Below are 19,428 nucleotides of genomic sequence, written 5' to 3' on the forward strand. Positions count from 1 at the left end.
GGATCATCAAACCAACTTCACAATTCTCTATTATTCCAATCTCATACAGCACGGAAAAAATGAACACGTGCATCTTTCTGTGTGAGCTCTGATTTCCCTTATTTTATCACGGTGATCGTTTCTCCATATGTATGTTGGCATTAACAAAATATTTTCACATTTGAAGGAGAAAGTTGGTGATTGAAATTTTGTGAGATTATTATGCTGCAATGAAAAACACCTTCGTTTTAATTATGTCCACCCCAGATCCTGTATCATTTCATTGACACTCTCTCCCTTATTTTGTGATAATATAAAATGTGCCACCCTTCTTTAAGCTTTTTTGATGTACTCTTGTCAGTCCTATGTGGTAAAGATCCACATTGTGTATTCTAAAAGAGGACAGATGAGCATAGTGTAGACAGTCTCTTTAGTAGATCTGTTAAATTTTCTAAGTGTCCTGCCAATAAAACGCAGTAAAACGCCAGTAGCCTACCCCACAACATTTTCTGTGTGTTCCTTCCAATTTAAGTTATTGGTAATTGCAATTCCTAGGTATTTAGTTGAATTTACGGCCTTTGGATTGGTTCCTTTTTGTTATTTAGGGTCAATCGCCAATTTTCACACCATACAGATACCTTTTCTAAATCATTTTGCAATTTTTTTTTTTGATCTTCTGATGACTTTATTAGTCGATAAATGACAGCGTCATCTGCAAACAATCAAAGATGGCTGCTCAGATTGTCTCCCAAACCATTTATATTGATAAGGAACAGAAAAGGGCCTATAACACTACCTTGGGGAATGTCAGAAATCACTTCTGTTTTATGCAATGGCTTTCCATCAGTTACTACAAACTATGGCCCCTCTGACAGGAAATCACGAATCCAGTCACATAACTGAGATGATATTCCATAAGCATGCATTTTCACTACAAGTTGCTTGTGTGTTGCAGTGTTGAAAGCCTTCCGGAAATCCAGAAATATGAAATCAATTTGAAATCCCTTGTTAATAGCACTCAACACTTCCGGCAAGTAAAGAGCTAGTCGTGTTTCACAAGATCGATGTTTTCTAAATCCATGTTGGCTGTGTGCCAATAGACTATTTTCTTCGAGGTAATTCATAATGTTCGAACACAACATATGTTCCAAAATCCCCTGTTTATTGACATTAACAATATGCGCCTGTAATTTAGTGGATTACTCCTACCACCTTTCTTGAATATTGGTGTGACCTGTTCAACTTTCCATTCTTTGGATTCAGATCTTTCGTTGAGCAAATGGTTGTATAAGAGTGTTGAGTATGGAGCTATTGTATCAACATACTCTGAAAGGAGCCTAACGGGTATACAATCTGGAACAGAAGAGTTGCTTTTGTTAAGTGATTTAAGTTGCTTCACTACTCCGAGGATATTTACTTCTATGTGACTCATGATGGCAGCTGCTTTTGATTTGCATTACTTTGTCTTCTTTGGTTAAGGAATTGTGGAAGGCTGTGTTTAGTAACTCTGCTTTGGCAGCACTGTCTTTGATAGTATCTCTATTGCTACTGCACAGAGAAGGCATTGATTGTGTCTTGCTGCTAACATACTTCACATATGACCAGAAGTTCTTTGGATTTTCTGCCAGGTTTCGAGACAAAAGTTTCATTGTGAGACTATTATAACATCTCGCATTGAAGTCCATGCTTAATTTTGAGATCTTTATGATTTTGAGAAATCAAATTTTTGAATCTGTTGATTCAGAAAGGACCGGCTTAGTCATGTGTGGAATAAAGTGGATGTCTGTTTTGATGTTGCTTGAGCAATCCGTGGTGCTCATGTCGAGTGCATGGTGTAGTGTCTGTGCAAACGTAAAACTCTGAACCTTCCTCTACTCAGTGACATCCACAATGTATTTCTGTCTTTCACAGTTTTTCTATAATTAACAATTGAAATCTGTTCTTTCTTTTTGACTCTCTCTTTATTATAATTAAACATTTATGTCTAATGTAATGTGGAGTGTAATGCGCAACAAAGATGATCTACTTTGTTGTGTATTGCCCCATTTTGCTCTTCAGGCATGTAAAACAGTTTCCTGAGTCTTTAGAGTAATACCTATCATGAAATATTTATGAGCTTTCAGATGAGAACATATTTTATACAACAGTAACAAAATGGAAAGGGAAGGAGCATTTGTATTACAGTGTTCTCCATTTTCATCTCAACTTGTAAAGTCCTTGTCACAAGTTAGATACACGTGTGAAACAGCAGACATTTCCTTGTAAGATATCAGTGTTTCATTTAAGAATAGTCTATGTGATACTTGCAGATTACATGTTGAATTATACTACCAGATGTTTTCCTGCATGAAAAAGTGTAAAATTGTGATTAGGTAAGGAGGCCATTCTTTAAAACAGACTTCTAATTGCAGGTGGTCTGTATACTGGTACCTGAACAGGTAGGTTGAAACTTAGTATTGGATATTTTTCAAAAATTACGGGTGTCCTTGTAATCAAACCTTCAGATCATATGAGTGTCATTGGACATTATCTTATCTTTATTTTTACTTTAGGGTGCAATAATTTCCACAGTACAAATATTAGTTAGGGGATGCTATCACTAAATGATGAAATGTGGAAAGAAAATGATAAAATTATGAAATAGGAAACTATGATTCTTCAGTTTCTCCTGGCGTATTTCTTGCTCGAACAGTCCACAGGTGTACTGCCGGTCCATAGCGTCCAACGGGCACCGTAGGACACTGTGGACCGGCTGTACACCTGTGGACTGTTCGAGATACAGGAAACTGTTCCTTATAAAGCATTAAGCAATGAAGGTATTTTCAAAAAATAGAAATGTATTTATTTTTGTTAAATAGAAGTTCATTCAAAAGAGAATTGCTAAGGAAGTAAAACCATTCCAGAAGCTATCTTAATGGCCAGATTTTTCTGTTCTCTGATCTGAAACAGTTATTCCGCTTTGCTGCTTGCTTGTATTTTTTGTTCCTTCTCTTTTACCAGTAATAGTAATAATAATAATAATAATAATAATAATGTCAGTAGGATTAATTTTAATCAAGAATGTTTTGGAATTTTTTTTAAATGTCATAATGCCGATTTTGTATCAAATATAGCACAGTTACTTTTAACGTCAATCAAGTAAGGCATCTTAATCTTTCTTATACTCATCCTGAGCAGTCTCTTTCCTTTACGTCTTCATCTGGTGACATTCTGTTTTATTGTTTATCAGCTTTAAATAATTAGTTACTTGATTAAGATATGTTGAAGGCGGTGACAATTTTAATTCATTATACAACATCCAGTGTGTTACTATCCCCAGTATTACACAGTAAACCTGTTCAATTAAAGCCCTAGTATATTTGTAAATATGCACAGTTCATTTTTCTAAGACATTGTAATTGCATCAGGTGATAAGGTACTTCATTGTGTTTGGAAGCGTGACAGTTCAGACCCCCATATGGCCATAATTTAGGTTTTTACATAGGTTCCAGAAATCCCATAAGGCAGTTGCTATTATGGTTCCTTTGAAAGTATATGATAAGTTTCCTTGCCCTACGTCACCTTTGTGCTCTATTACTAATAATCTCATAATCAAGATGGTAAAGCCTAATATTACTTCTTTCTGACATTGTGTTCAGAGTCAGATTGAATCTGAAGTTTCGACTTGCTCTTCATTTTTGGGGAGGGGTTCAAAATTTCCCTGCAATGAGAAGCTGAAATTCTTTCTGTACATTTTCATTGCATATACTGGAATGTTCTCGTATTCTCCCCTTATTCCACAATCAGTTGAGGTAAATTTCGTGTGGTCTGCTATATTTCTAGGAAGCTATGCTTCAAAAAACATATTTTATTGATTAAAACCATGCGACAAAAGTTTATGATGTCTAGGATGATTATTTTTCTTTCTTAATTTCTGTTCATTCAAGATTTCTGATATTCAGAATGTTGTAACATCGATTTTTTTGTTTACTTTTCATATGACCACCACTTTATTTATTTAGTTTGTACTTTATTTTCACTTTTCCCATGGATCATAATATGTGTTGCTCTATTTTTTTATTTATTTTTTAAAGTAGTTGTTATTTTCAGTTTTCTCCTTATCTACAATATTAGTGCCTTAATAATTTTTTTAATTTTTCATAGTTTCATATGCGTAGACTTGAGCAGCTCTGTGTGCAGTACCTGGAAGCGACTATCAATCATCGGAATGTTCTTGAAGCTCTTCATAATGCATCTGCTCTGAAGCTATACTTCATAAAAGAATTCTGCCTCAAATTTGTAGTGAAGGAGAGCAACTACAATCAGATTGTGATGAGCAAAGAATTTGAGAATTTAGACAAATCTCTCATGGTTGAAATCATACGCCGAAGACAAATGCCACAATCGAGACCACAGCTTGACCAGCCTTTTGATAATTCAGGTCAGTATTTATCATTGTTTTTTGAGAAATGTAGTTTGATGAGTTTACTTTAAAAATAAATTTTTACCACATATTTTGTATTTTTGTAATCATTGGTTTTTGTATATAATGTTAGTATATCAGTGAGAAGACAAACAATTAGATACTGTTAAAAAAATAATAATAAATTGCTACTCACCATAAAGATGACCCATTAAGTTGCAGACAAGCACAACAAAAAGACTGTTACACATTATAGCTTTTGACCTAGGCATTCTTCAGCAAAGAATGCGCGTTCTCTCTCTCTCTCTCTCTCTCTCTCTCTCACACACACACACACACACACACACACACACACACACACATGCACGCAAACCAAGCACACCTCACAAACATATGACCGCTACGGAATGCAGCTGTCACATGAATAGAAGTATGGATTGGCTCAGGAAAGGGCAGGGATAGCAGGGTATGGGTGGGTGGAAAGAAATGCACTGTGTGGTGGGCGCACGGTAACTAAAGACTGTCAGGCACATGGTTGAGAAGTGGGATGTAGGGGAAAAGGAGGGGAGCAGAAAATGGGGAAAGGACAGGCGGATACATTGGCGGTGGGCGATACACAGAGAGTGAGGGAATGTGGAAAGGGAGGAGGTGATAGGACGATGGGGTGGAATCTCTCTGGTGGAGTGTGTGTGTATGGTAAGTTGCTGTAGGTTGAAGCTGGGATAATTTCAGCAGTATAGAATGTGTTTCTTCCCCACACTCCGTCTCCCAATACTGCGCCTGGCAGTCTCTAGTCCATCTACACGCCACCAGACACTGCTTTTCTATACCCCATCCTGCACCCTGCTGTCCCTCCTCCTTCCCTGCCCCACTCCACATTACTTTTCAAGTGGCTGTTGCATTCAGTTAGAGCTGCTGGTGGTAGTGGTGCTTCCTTTGTGTGTGTGTGTGTGTGTGTGTGTGTGTGTGTGTGTGTGTGTGTGTGTGTGTGTGTGTGTGTCTGTCTTTGCTGATGAAGGATTTGGCCAAAAGCTATAATGCCTTTTCATTGTTTCTGTCTGCAGGTCAATGGGTCATCTTTATGGTGTGTAGTAATCTACCTTTTCATTGTTTCTGTCTGCAGGTCAATGGGTCATCTTTATGGTGTGTAGTAATCTATTTTTACTAATATTGTTGATATTCCAGCATGGAGATTCCATTGTTTGAGACACTATTAAAAGTAATTCATGCTGATGAAAATGTCAAGGTTCTCTTACATTGTAATCTTTCTTGTGTGATGTACTTAACTCAGAAAAGCTGCTTCTTTTGGTTAAAAATGTCTTCACAGTTGTCATGTAATTTAAAATATTTCATTGCAATGTGGAACATGTTTAATTTCTATTTTATTTTTTGTGTCAAGGACTAAGAGTATATGTGCTTTCTTTTTGATAATTTTCCACACAGGTACTACACTAGAACAGGATATGGAAATGTTTCTGAAAACAGGTGGCAGAGAGTTCTGCGACATCATTCTCATGTTAGATGGATTACCCATACCTGTTCACAAAGCTGTGCTTGCTGCTCGCTGCAGTTACTTTGAAGCTATGTTCCGTTCATTTATGCCTGAAGACAATGTTGTACAGGTAAATATCGATAAAACTTAAAGTTTGAGGCACCAGATTGTTATTTAATAGCATTTTCCACATAATTGAGTTCAAAGAAATTGCTTGTGAACATCAAAATGAAGTACCTCAATAATTCAGTGCATCATGTGAGAATATTCTGTTGTAAGAGAGGTAGTGAGACAGAGGCAAATCCAATGGCTCATTAGTGACAATTTTGTGTGTTTCGCTCACAGCACTCACATCTTTGGTCATACTTAGTAATACTTGTAAGAAAAGCGATTACAAGGGTAGGAGCCAGAGGGTAGGGAAGGTGGTTTGGGGATTTCATAGGGATGAACTAAGAGGTTACGAAGGTTAGGTGGACGGCGGAAAGACACTCTTGGTGGAGTGGGGAGGATTTCATGACCCTTGTAACTGCCCCCGGTGTAAAACCTGTCCCATGCACCCTCCCACCATCACCTACTCCAGTCCTGTAAGCTGGAAGGTGTACACGATCAAAGGCAGAGCCACGTGTGAAAGCACCCACCTGATTTACCAACTGACGTGCCTACACTGTGAAGCTTTCTATGTGGGAATGACCAGCAACAAACTGTCCATTCGCATGAATGGACACAGGCAGACAGTGTTTGTTGGTAATGAGGATCACCCTGTGGCTAAACATGCCTTGGTGCACGGCCAGCATATCTTGGCACAGTGTTACACCGTCTGGGTTATCTGGATACTTCCCACTAACACCAACCTGTCAGAACTCCGGAGATGGGAACTTGCCCTTCAGTATATCCTCTCTTCTCGTTATAGATAAAAGATACGCTCACTAAGCAGTAGCAGGAGAAGAAAATATACAAAAGTTAAAGAAATGTGCAAGATTTTGGAGCCAGTGGCTCCTCTTTCTGGCTGAAGTATTGAAAGGGAAGGAAGCGGGAGGAGGGAAAAGGACTGTCAAGATTTAGGATATGTAAAGAGTAACAGAAAAGTCGCTCAGAACACAAGGTCGGGGGAGACTTCTTTCTCATACCATCTGGTAAGTCTCTCCTGACTCGGAGTTCTCAGTGATATTTCTGTAATTCTTCCCATTTGCTAAACATCAACGGTCCTTTTCGTTCACTCTCACCCTTCCCTTTCTGCCAGGAGGAGGAGCCACTGGCTCCAAAAGCTTGCACATTTCTTTAACTTTAATATGTGTATTCTCCTGCTGCTGGTTGGTGAGTAATTTTTTTATTGATTCAATCATTTTATATTTTCAAAAGTAGATTATTTTTGTTGATGACATATCTAGTTACACATCAAATCTGAAAGATAATTCCTCATTAATGCCACAAAACTGAAGATGTACCCTTGCATCACTAAACTGTTTGGTGTGATACATTTGCCTGAAGAACTATGGTCATCATTGTTTTCACTTAAATTGCTTAATGTTTTCTTTTGAAATTCTTAGTAAGGAAACAAATGTCTCAAAAATTTGGTCACTTACACAGTAAAAGTTCAATGAAAATAGTAGTTAGAAATTAGCATCACAGGAGCTCATATCATGTTTTGTCTATTTTTATAAAATTAATTCTAAATGCTGCATATTGCCCTCGTTTTAGCCTTCCTACTGGAAGGTGGATATTACCACATAACTTAAAACACTCATTTCAGTAGCTGACTTTTGGGCTGGATATAGGGAGAGAACATCTGCTCGCCGCATGTCCGCAGTGTTTCATGTTGCATTTCTTTACATCAGACAGTTCCTTTATCTTGCGATAGGCCAGTGTTTAAGTTACTGGATTCTAATTCAGGAGAAACTGGATTCAAATCCTGATGCAGCCATTAAGATTTAGGTTCTTGTCTGTGGTTTCCTTAAGATGATTAAGGTGAATATTGGAATGGTTACTTCCAAAAGGTAACTGACAGATATTTATTTATTTATTGCGGTATCATCTCATGATTGTACAGCATTTGACAGAATACAATATGAAAATAGGTAGCTCAAAATATCCATACATATAAAGTAAAGAAACATTTTTTTTTACAAGGGAAGGACACCTCATCACCCATGACCGTGCCAAATGAACCTTCTGGGGATTTGCGTGAAATTAAGCAATTAATAATTTTTCTTCAAAAGTAACAGACTTTTAAGATTAACAGTCCTAAGTACATGCTCTCTCCTGCTCAAATTTTCAGGTTGTCATTCATGAATTCTTCTACTGAATAGTAACATTTCTGCACTAGTTTCTCATATAAGAATTTTTTCAGTGTTTCTAAATTTATGCTGAGCAATTCTCTTGATTTCACTTTGTTATAAATTTTCATGCCCATATAATGTGGAGTTTGAGCATAAATTTTCAAACAGTGGGTGGGCAGCATAACATTATTCTGATTTCTGGTTTTGTAATCACGTTGAAAATTATTTGCTACAAATAAATCTGGGTTACTGTGTACAAAGATAATCAGCTCATATATGTATAGTGAGGGAACACTTAATATACTTAGATTTTTTAGGAGTGGGTGACATGATTTTCTTCGCCCTACATTGTGCATATTTCTGATGATGATTTTCTGAAGTTTTAGTATTTGACACATATGGTTTGAGTTACCCCAAAAAACAATTCCATACCTTATTACTGGCTCAAAGTAGCTGTGATATACTACTTTTCTTATACCCATACTGGTAGCATAGTACAATATTCTCATTGCAATTTCTAGGCTGTTGTTTAATTTTATTTGCAAGGTACTGTATATGGGATCCCCATGATAGACTTTTATCTAGTTGCATTCCTAGGAATTTCACACAGCAAATCCTGGTTTCTGTGACTGACCTGAATATAATTTAATTTTGCTTGTTTTGTTTTAAACTGCATTAACCAAGTCTTTCCCATGTTTAATTTTAACCCGCTTAAATCAAACCAGGTATCTAATTTTTCTGAAGTATTTAATACAGTTTGTGGAATTTGATCAGTACTGTTACTTTCAGTGATTAAAGATGGGTCATCTGCAAATAAAACTGAGTGACATCCAATATTAAGTGGCAGATCATTTATGTAAAACAGAAACAGATTGGGTCCTAAGACAGAACCTTGGGGTACTCCGTGTGAAATAGTTTTCCATTTTGAAGTATAAGTTCCTCTCTCTGACGTTATAACCACTCTTTGTCTTCAGTTGGTTAGAAAGGACTTAAACCATTCTAACACTGTGCCCCCTAATCCCATACTAGGAAAATCTAAATCAGAATGGCCGAACTAAGCAATCATAATTCTCTTGAATTTGAAATTGGCTGCTGTGATTAATTTTGTTGGTCACTGCTGTACAATGTTCTCTTGATCATACACAGTTCACATCAAATAACTTAAAATATTAAACATAGTTTGTCAGCACAAAAACTATAGAAATCCACTCTTTGTCCATGAACATGCTGTGACACCCCTTGCACTCCCTCCAGGTTGTTCAGAAAACTGAACACAGTCCCATAAATTTGCTACCATGCCCCATGATACATCTCCTTGTCCTCCCTTCAGCGTATCTGGAAAACTAAGTAGGCCTGCCCCCAGGATGAGTAAGATGATGAGCTCAGGAGAATAAGGCTTTATTATGATTATGTACTGTAATATTATATTTTGTTACTAACAACTACTTGTTGTCTTTAATTGTATAGTAAGCATTACTTACGAAGTTTGTTTTAGCTGGCTTTTTAACTGGTGTATTTTAGTAGTCTTTTTCATCTCCTTGGGGAATTTATTATACAGTTTTATTCCCTGACATAAAATGCTGTTTTGAATGTTTGGTTTGTTTTTCGATGGGGTAATGTGAGTTCACACTTGCTCTTGTTCCATGATTACGTATAGGACTATTAGTAAAAGACTTAGGAATGTTTTCCCTGATATGCACAACAGATTGGTAGAAGTACTAACTTGATGCAATAAGGATACCCAGTTTTTTTAAGTAAGTCAACCCTTACTAGTATATTTAACTATTATTGTTATGGCCCTTTACTGCAGTTTGAAAACTGTATCCATGTTTTGAACCTTTGGTCCCCAGAAAAGAATCCCATAGCTAAGAACAGAGTGTATGTAAGAAAATTATGTCACCACAAGGCACTGGCTGTTACAACATGGTAACAGAACCCTAAGAACATAGCTTGCTGATGCTGTTCTTCTTATTAGTATCTGTGTGTGTTCATTCTGTGTTGATGAACAATCAATATTCATCCCAAAAAACTTCATGTTTGTTGCACAATCTATAGATTTATAATTTATTTCTTTCTGCATCCTTATCCTGTATATATTTGTGATCTGTCTAAAGTGACCTTAGTATCATTTGTGAACTGTGACCACCAACATGCCTTTTAGATTTCAGCTAACATTTCATCAATCTTATATTTTATGCTGTGGAAAGAATCCTCGTACAGACTAGGATGATTCAGCCTTTAGAGAAACTATGAATATGCTTGGACAGTGACAGTAGTTCTCCATTCATTACCATATTTTCAACAAGCTAGGCATTATTACTGCTGCTTTAGAATACAAATATTGTGCACTAAAATTTGTTGTTAATAATTCATTGCAGTTCAACAGCAATAATAATAGCAATTTATAAACAATTGGACCAAAAAATTACCTCCACAGGTAATTAACCAACATAGGGAGAAATGATCATTGTAATCAAATAAGAGAAATATGTGCTCGTACAGAAATATTTTAAGTCTGCATTTTTCCCACATGCCGTTAGAGAATGAAATGTTAGAGAAATAGCCTGAAGGTGGTTTGCAGAACCCTCAGCCAGGCACTTAAATTAGAAAAGTGATGTATATGTCTAAGTTTCCCCCTCAAAAAACCATTCACAGAGAAGGATCATACAGACGTTCCATCATTTGACTGTCAGGCAGACTCCTGTACGGAGGATGTAGAAAAAGACATCCCCGTCATTGAGGAGCAAGTGAAAGAGCTAAACACATATAAGTCACCAGGTCCACATGGAATCCCAATTATGTTTTAAGAGATTCTTCTTCAGCACTGACCCATTACTAAACTTGCATTTTATCATGGTTATCTTGCCCAGAGCAAAGCCCCAAGTGACTAGAAAAAAGCACAATTGACTCCTGTATCTAAAAAGGGTAAGAGAAATCAGTCCTTGTACGGAGAAATATAGAGCACCATTTTTCCTCATTCCATTGGCAAGTGGAGCAGGAAAGGGAATGGGCCTATGGTGCAAGACGTCCTCTGCCTACACCATGCAGTAGCCTATGGAATATGTATATAGATATAGAGAAGTTAGTTGAAATGCATGGATCTAATGATTTGCTACAAAATTTCTGAGAACATTTTAAGTTTGAATGTAATACATTTCCTTGAGATAGAAAAGCTTCTGTCAACAAGTGAGTACTGGTTTACAAATCATCGCTTGTGTAGAACTCAGCACACTCTTTCGTCACACGGTATCCTGTGAACCATAGATGAAGGGCAGTATGCAGATCCCATATTCCTAGATTTGTAGACCGCATCTGACACAGTGCCCCCCTGCAGACTGTTGACAAAAGTCTGAGCATGTGTAGGAGGTTCTCATATATGTGAGTGGCTGAGAGACTTCTTAAATGATGCAACTCAGTACATTGTCGTAGACATCAAGTGTTCTTCACAGACAGGTTCTTGTCAGAATTGCCTCAGGGAATTGTGGGAGGGCAACTTTTTTCCCTATATTTGTAAATACTCGTGGTCTGACTGGTATGCAACTGCTAATAATACCATAATGATAATGATACCATAATGTACGGAAAACTGTTGTCACTGAGTGACAGTTGGAAGATACAGGATGACTTGCAGAGAATTTATATTTTGTGTGATGAGTAACAGCTTGCTCTAAATGTAAAAAATGTAAGATGAGACAAATGAGTGGAAAAACAATCCTGTAATGTTCAAATATAGTGTCAGCGTGTGTTGCTTGACACAGTCACACCAATCTAGGTGTAATGACATAAAGCAATATGAAATGGAATAAATGTTTAAGGTCAGTAGTAGAGAAGGTGAATGGTCGGCCTCAATTTATTTTGATAATTATCTATTATTTATCATACTTATAAAGGAGATCACGTGTAGAACACTAGTCTGATTGATTCTTGAGTACTACTTGGATGTTTAGGATCCTCATCAAATCAAATTAAAGAAAGATGTTGAAGTAATTCAGGACCATGCTACTAGATGTGTTAGCTGTAGATTCATTCTACCGAAGTGCTCCATGAACTCAAATTGGAATCCCTGTAGGGGAAATGAAATTCCTTTTGTGAAACACTATTGAGAAAATTTAGAGAACTAGCATTTACAGCTGACTGCAGAACAATTCTATTGCTGCCAAAGTACATATCACATAAGGACCACAGAGATAAGATAAATCAGGGCATCTATGGCAGTTGCATAGACTGTTGTATTTCATTCACTCTATTTGCAAGTGGAATGGGAAAGAGAATGACCAGTAGTGGTACAAGGTAATCCTACCATACACCATGGTGGGCTTTGTGAACATATATGAAGAGAAGTTGGGGGCAATGCACACAAAAACTACCACCATTACACATTATTAACTCTGCAGCCACAACAATTGCACAGTGCATTCAGCTTTTTCCATCCGATTGTAAGGCGCATGCTGTTATCTTGTGGGATATAATTTCTGGGCTGTTTGTATATTGGGAGTCACATTTTATACATTATCAAGTCTCACCCACACAATCACAATACATCTTCTCACATCAACCATTTAAAGCCATTTTCACAGGCTTGTGTATGTAACCTTGTTTCAATAGAATGACAAATGCAACCTGGGAATAACTGTTCTCGGAGCATCCAAACACGTATACATCTGTCTTGATGCTGTAGACAAAACCATGACACAACTGAAAATACGTGGTGACACTCCTGTGTATGGTGGGCACACCACTGTCAGTGTGTCTCTCTGCTGCTGCAGCAAAGACACCTGCAACAGTTCTTGTGGTTCTAACAGATCATGGCACTTCAAAAACTAAAAATATCAGTAAATTTCTCATGTGTTTATAATGTTTAGTGCAATTTTCATGTTTTTTGTATTATGTACATTAAACACCAATTGAAAATTACTTCTAAATTCAGTTTTTGGTTTTGGTCTGAGTTTTTATGCAGAAAGATCAGAAAATTTCCTGCAACTGCCCGGTTAAAAGATCTCTGAAAATCCTAGAAAATTCAGGCTCCTCAGCAAATTATTAAGCATGTTCAAAGCTTTCATCCAGTCACTTGTCAACCAGTCTGGTTTGGAAATAGAAGACAGAAAAAGAAAAGAAATGTCTAAAATTTCTCATTTTACAAATTTATTGACACAGGAAGATCTAAGAGGTACCACTGTCTTACTGCACAAACTTTCAAATGTATGGCATAGAAATAAGTGTCCCATATGCTGGAGAATAACTGAAACAATTAAAAGTTAAGATGATGCCAGGCCTTGATGAAATTCAAACATGACTTTTTTTTACAAAGAATACTGTGCAGCATTGGCCTTTCTTAGCTTATATTTATCATGAGTACCAAAACAGTCCAAAATGACTCTACAAATGTGCAATTTATTATCATATTTGACATGAAACGGAATAGATCCACAAAATCTTCAATCTGCTGTTGAAGTCCATTAGCTTATTCTAAGATGGGGTACAATGAGTTTCCTAGAGAGAGAAAAGCTTCTGTCCACAAATCAGCAGTGAATTACAAAAAATAAGTTATGCAAAAACCAGCTCTCACTTTTTAAACATGGTATCAACATCTACACCCTTACTCTGTAAACTACTGTGAAGTGATGTCTGTAGGTACATCTATTGTCCTAGTTATTAGAACTCCCCCCCCCCATTTCCATGTATGGAGAATGGAAAGAAAGATAGTGTAAATGACTATGCATGCTGAAATTTGTCTAACCTTGTCTTCATGAACATTATGGAGATGATACGTAGGGTATTGTAGTATATTCCTTTGTTCATCACTTAAAGATGGTTCTTGAACTGTACCAAGTAGGCTTCCAAGGGATAGTTTGCTTCTGTCTTCAACAATTTGTCGTTTCAGGTCTTCCAGAATCTTCTAGATGCTCTCCCATGGGTCAAACAAATCTTTGAATACTCTTGTCGCCATTCTTTGTGCATGTTCAATATCCCTTGTCACCTGTTTTTGATATGGGTTCCGCACACTTGAGCAATATTCCAGAATGGGCTGCACAAATGGTATGAGTGTAATCACATTGGTACACTGATTGGATTTTCCCAGTAATCTACCAGTGAACCAAAGTCCACAAACTGCTTTGCCTACTGCTGAAACTATGTGGTCATTCCATTTCATCTCCCTACAAATTGTGACACTCGGGTATTTGTATGAGTTGGCCAATTCAAACTGTGCCTTTGCCTCATCAATATCTGACTGAATATTTATCCAACTTTTTTCAGATAGCACTTCATTGTAGATAACTGCATCATCTGGGAGGAGTCTGAGGTTACTAGTAATATTATCTACAAGGTCATTAAAATGTAACATGAACAGCTAAGGGCCCATCACACTTCCTTGGGGCTCGCCTGAAGTTACCTCTACATGTGTCAATGAATCTCCACCCAAGAGAAAATGCTGGATCCTTCCTTTTTAAAAAATATTGCTTGAAACCCCATACAGTCATATTTTTGATAATAACTGTAGTTGTGGTATCGAGATGAATTATTTTTGGAAATCAATAAATGCTGCATCTATCTGACTGCCTTGATCCATGGCTTTCAGGATGTCAGGTGAGAAAAGTGTAAATTGAGCTTCCCATGAGCGACACACACACACACACACACACACACACACACACACACACACACACACACAGTAGTTACATGGATCACTTCAGCTGCCCTTCTTGGTAGATATGTGAGACCTGTGCTTCTTCCAGCCACAGCCACAGGTTTTTGTTTGAGGGATTTAGGGTATATTACAATTACGAGGGACTAACTCAGTTGCAGATTCAATACAGAATCAAATAGGGAGTGCATGGAGCCCTGGAGCTTTGTTCAGTTTTTACTGATTTCAGCTGTTTCTCACCACGACTGACACTAACAGGTATTTCATTTATCTTTTCAGCTGTGATAGAAATAAACTGGGTCAATACCATTGGATTTTCATATGTAGCATCTCTGCATAGACCCATGCTTGTTTTACATTTATTATGCAGTAGTCTCTTTTTAGAAGTTTCTTTACATGACTGTGTACAATGAAGGCTCCCTCCCATCATGGGCTGTTTTGCTAGGTACAAATTATCTGTCAAGTGCATGATCAACTATTCCTTTAAAGTTGCCACAGTTACTCTGTGTATGCTCCTGTCCAAGAGCTGTATGTTTAAAGTTCTTCATTGAGATAAAATACTGCTGCCTCTTTATTTAGTTTGCCTAATATACAGGGTGGTCCATTGATAGTGACCAGGCCAAATATCTCACGAAATAAGCATCAAATGAAAAAACTACGAAGAACAAAACTCTTCTAGCTTGAAGGGAGAAACCAGATGGCCCTATGGTTGGCCTGCTAGATGGCGCTGCCATAGGTCAAACGGATATCAACTGCATTTTCAAAAATAGGAACCCCCATTTTTATTGCATATTTGTGTAATACTTGAAGAAATATGAACGTTTTAGTTGGATCACTTTTTTTGCTTTGTGATAGATGACGCTGTAATAGTCACAAACGTATACGTATGTGGTATCACGTAACATTCCGCCAGTGCGGACAGTATTTGCTTCATGATACATCATCCGTGTTAAACTGGACCGTTTACCAATTGTGGAAAAGGTCAATATCATGTTGATGTATGGGTACTGTGATCAAAATGCCCAATGGGCGTGTGCTATGTATGCTGCTCGGTATCCTGGACGACGTCATCCAAGCGTCCCGACCATTCACCGGATAGTTACGTTGTTTAAGGAAACAGGAAGTGTTCACCCATATGTGAAATGTCAACCATGACCTGCAACAAATGATGATGGGCAAGTAGGTGTTTCAGCTGCTGTCGCGGCTAATCCGCACATCAGTAGCAGACAAATTGCGCAAGAATCGGGAATCTCAAAAATGTTGGTGTTGAGAATGCTACATCAACATCGATTGAACCCGTACCATATTTCTATGCACCAGGAATTGCACGGCGGTGACTTTGTACGTCGTGTACAGTTCTGCCACTGGGCACGAGAGAAATTACAGGACGATGACAGATTTTTTGCACACGTTCTATTTAGCGACAAAGCGTCATACACCAACAGCTGTAACTGAAACCAGCATAATATGCACTATTGGGCAACGGAAAATCCACAATGGCTGCGACAAGTGGAACATGAGTGACCTAGGCAGGTTAATGTATGGTGCAGCATTGTGGGAGGAAGGATAATTGGCCCCCATTTTATCGATGGCAGTCTAAATGGTGCAATGTATGCTGATTTCCTACGTAATGTTCTACCGATGTTACTACAAGATGTTTCACTGTATGACAGAATGGCAATGTACTTCCAACATGATGGATGTCCGGCACATAGCTCGCGTGCGGTTGACGCGGTATTAAATAGCATATTTCATGACAGGTGGATTGGTCGTCGAATACCATGCCCCGCACGTTCACGGGATCTGACATCCCTGGATTTCTTTTGTGCAGAAAGTTGAAGGATATTTGCTATCGTGATCCACCGACAACACCTGACATGTGTCAGCTCATTGTCAATGCATGTGCAAACATAACGGAAGGCGAATTACTTGCTGTTGAGAGGAATGTCGTTACACGTATTGCCAAATGCGTTGAGACTGACTGACATCATTTTGAGCATTTATTGCATTAATGTGGTTTTTACAGGTAATCACGCTGTAACAGCATGCGTTCTCAGAAATGATAAGTTCACAAAGGTACATGTATCACATCGGAACAACCAAAATAAAATGTTCAAATGTACCTACGTTCTGTATTTTAATTTAAAAAACCTACCTGTTACCAACTGTCCGTCTAAAATTGTGAGTCATATGTTTGTGACTATTACAGTGCCATCTATCACAATGCAAAAAAAGTGACGCAACTAAAACATTCACACTTATTTACGTACTACAGGAATATGTAATAAAAAATGGGAGTTCCTATTTAAAAAAACGCAGTTGATATCCATTTGACCTGTGGCAGCGACATCTAGCGGGCCAACCATAGCACCATCTGATTTCCCCCTTCAAGATAGACAAGTTTCGTTCATTGCAGTTTCTTCATTTGACGCTTATTTTGTGAGATATTTGGCCCGGTCACAGTCAGTGGACCACCCCGTATACTGTCCAGTCAACTGTGACCACATATCAAAAGACTGAATAACCACCTTTTGCAGTACATGATATGCAGAAAGAGTATCAGCAAGGTTCTGGTAGGTAGCAACAGGGATGTGGAGTCATGGTAACTCCAGCACCATGGACAGCTGCACTAGATTTCTCAATTGAGGGTCTGCGGCATGAACAGCCCAATCGAGGTGGTCCCGCAGCTTCTTAATTGGTTTTAAGTCTGGGTAGTTTGGTGTCCAGGGAAGTACAGTAAACTTGTCCTGGTGCTCTTCGAATCATACATGTGCATGGGGAGCTGTGTGACATGTTGCATTGCTATACTGGTAGATGCCATCGTGATGAAAAAGAGACTGCATGTAGGTACTCACCAGATAGCGAAGATGCTGAGTCACAGATAGGCACAACAAAAGACTGTCACAATAAAGCTTCTGGCCAGTAAGGCCTTTGTGAAAAATAGACAAAAGGCAGGCGCGCGCGCGCGCGCACACACACACACACACACACACACACACACACACACACACACAAAGTGCATGTGTGTGGGGTGGGGGTGTCTGTTTTTCACGAAGGCCTTACTGGCCAAAAGCTTTATTTGTGACAGTCTTTTTGTTGTGCTTAGCTGCGACACAGCATCTCCGTTTTATGATGAGTAGCAACATAATATTATTCTGGATTTTCCATTGTTTGAAACTGTGTGTAGGGGTCTACATGACTCCAAGGATATATGCTTACTTGTTTTGATCCACTGTGCCTTCCAGAATAACGGGATCACCCAAAGAAAGCCACAAAGACATTTTCCAGACCGTAATGCTCCCTTCTGGTTGCAGACTGTTTGCTTTCAGATGTTTCGTGTTGTACATGTCAATGGCCATCTGTGTGATCGAGCATAAAATGTGAATCATCTGAAAAGGCCACCTGTCGTCACTCAGTAGGTGTCTAGTTGTGGTATCAGCATGCAAATTCCAGCCTTCGCTATCCACGAACAGCAGTCATGGGTACATGAACCAGGTGTCGGACGTGGAGACCCATACACAGCAGTGTTTACTGCATGCTCATTGAGGAGACAGTGTTGGTACATCCTTGGTTCATCTGGTTGGGCAGTTGGTCAACAGTTGTATGTTTAGAACTTGGACTGAAACTTGCACATCCCTACAGCTATAGTTACCTGAACTGGATGGAGAGTCGCACAACCTAAAAAATCATCATGTGCATCTCACACGCAGCCCACTACCTGGGCAGAAGTCTTTGGTGTGAGATACACACCTGACCTGGTTAGGAGGACTCTACCGTTCTTAACCCTATGGTGCAAAGCCTAGATTGTCACACACCCTTCCAAGTCTCTGGTTGAAGCTTTCCACTTGACTTGGAACCAGCTGCCAGGATCAGTTCTGGGGACAATGCTGCAGACTCTTGAGCTTTGTTGAAACTCTGTGAGCATGAGAGCTATTCTCAACCTTCTCTGCCAGTTATTAGAATGATCCAAGTATGACCTCAGAGACCAGGCAATTGGCATATTTTGTTCCCTCAGGATGTTGCATCCTGTTCCTTCAATGACTGCAAGAGCAGCCAGTTCAACATATTGAATGACGTCCCAGGCATATGCGCCGAGTGCACCTTCCCATCCCTTGCTGTAATTACCAGAAGGGGCACCATTATTTGTGGTATATTTGAACTGCTAACGACTAATAGACCCCCCCTTTCCTTTTGTATTGCCTCCTCTTGACACGTTTATCAACAGGTGAAGTGTCATTGACTCAGACTCGAACTTGCTGGTTAGGGTGATTGGTGTAACAGCCTCAGTTATCCCTGGTCTTTGTCACCTTGTACAGTGTGCCTATCTCTAACACTGACATGTCACTCAAAGCCAAGTGGACAAGTAGTGATAGATCCTCTATATCCTGTAGAGGAGACAGGGTCCACAGGAGAGAATCGTACTTAAGGTACTTTATTGTCTCTGGTACAGACTCACAGTAGCCCTCCCAACACACTGATCCACAAAAGCATCCAGTCACTTGAGAGTAGTCAGGATTGTTCCTAGCTGCTTATGAAGGCCAGCTAAACCATCTCTTGCCCAAGAACAGTGGAGGTTGTGAGTTGTGCATTGAGGCTGGTGCAGTATTTTATAGAACAGTTAACTAAACTTGCTGAT

The 19,428-nt window shown here is 38.7% G+C and overlaps 1 protein-coding gene across 1 annotated transcript in view; it reads left to right on the top strand.

Annotated features, from left to right (window-relative positions):
* The window catches only part of LOC126419049 (leucine-zipper-like transcriptional regulator 1), a 139,646-nt gene that overhangs the window by 111,396 nt on the left and 8,822 nt on the right, over positions 1 to 19,428 (top strand). Inside the window, exons 12-13 of the mRNA XM_050086120.1 lie at positions 4,123 to 4,399; positions 5,825 to 6,003. Of these exons, the coding sequence (XP_049942077.1) occupies positions 4,123 to 4,399; positions 5,825 to 6,003 (456 nt within the window). The remainder of the gene's footprint in view (positions 1 to 4,122; positions 4,400 to 5,824; positions 6,004 to 19,428) is intronic.

Source organism: Schistocerca serialis, chromosome 9 (genome assembly GCF_023864345.2).
Source record: "Schistocerca serialis cubense isolate TAMUIC-IGC-003099 chromosome 9, iqSchSeri2.2, whole genome shotgun sequence".
In the NCBI taxonomy this organism is placed as follows: domain Eukaryota; kingdom Metazoa; phylum Arthropoda; class Insecta; order Orthoptera; family Acrididae; genus Schistocerca; species Schistocerca serialis.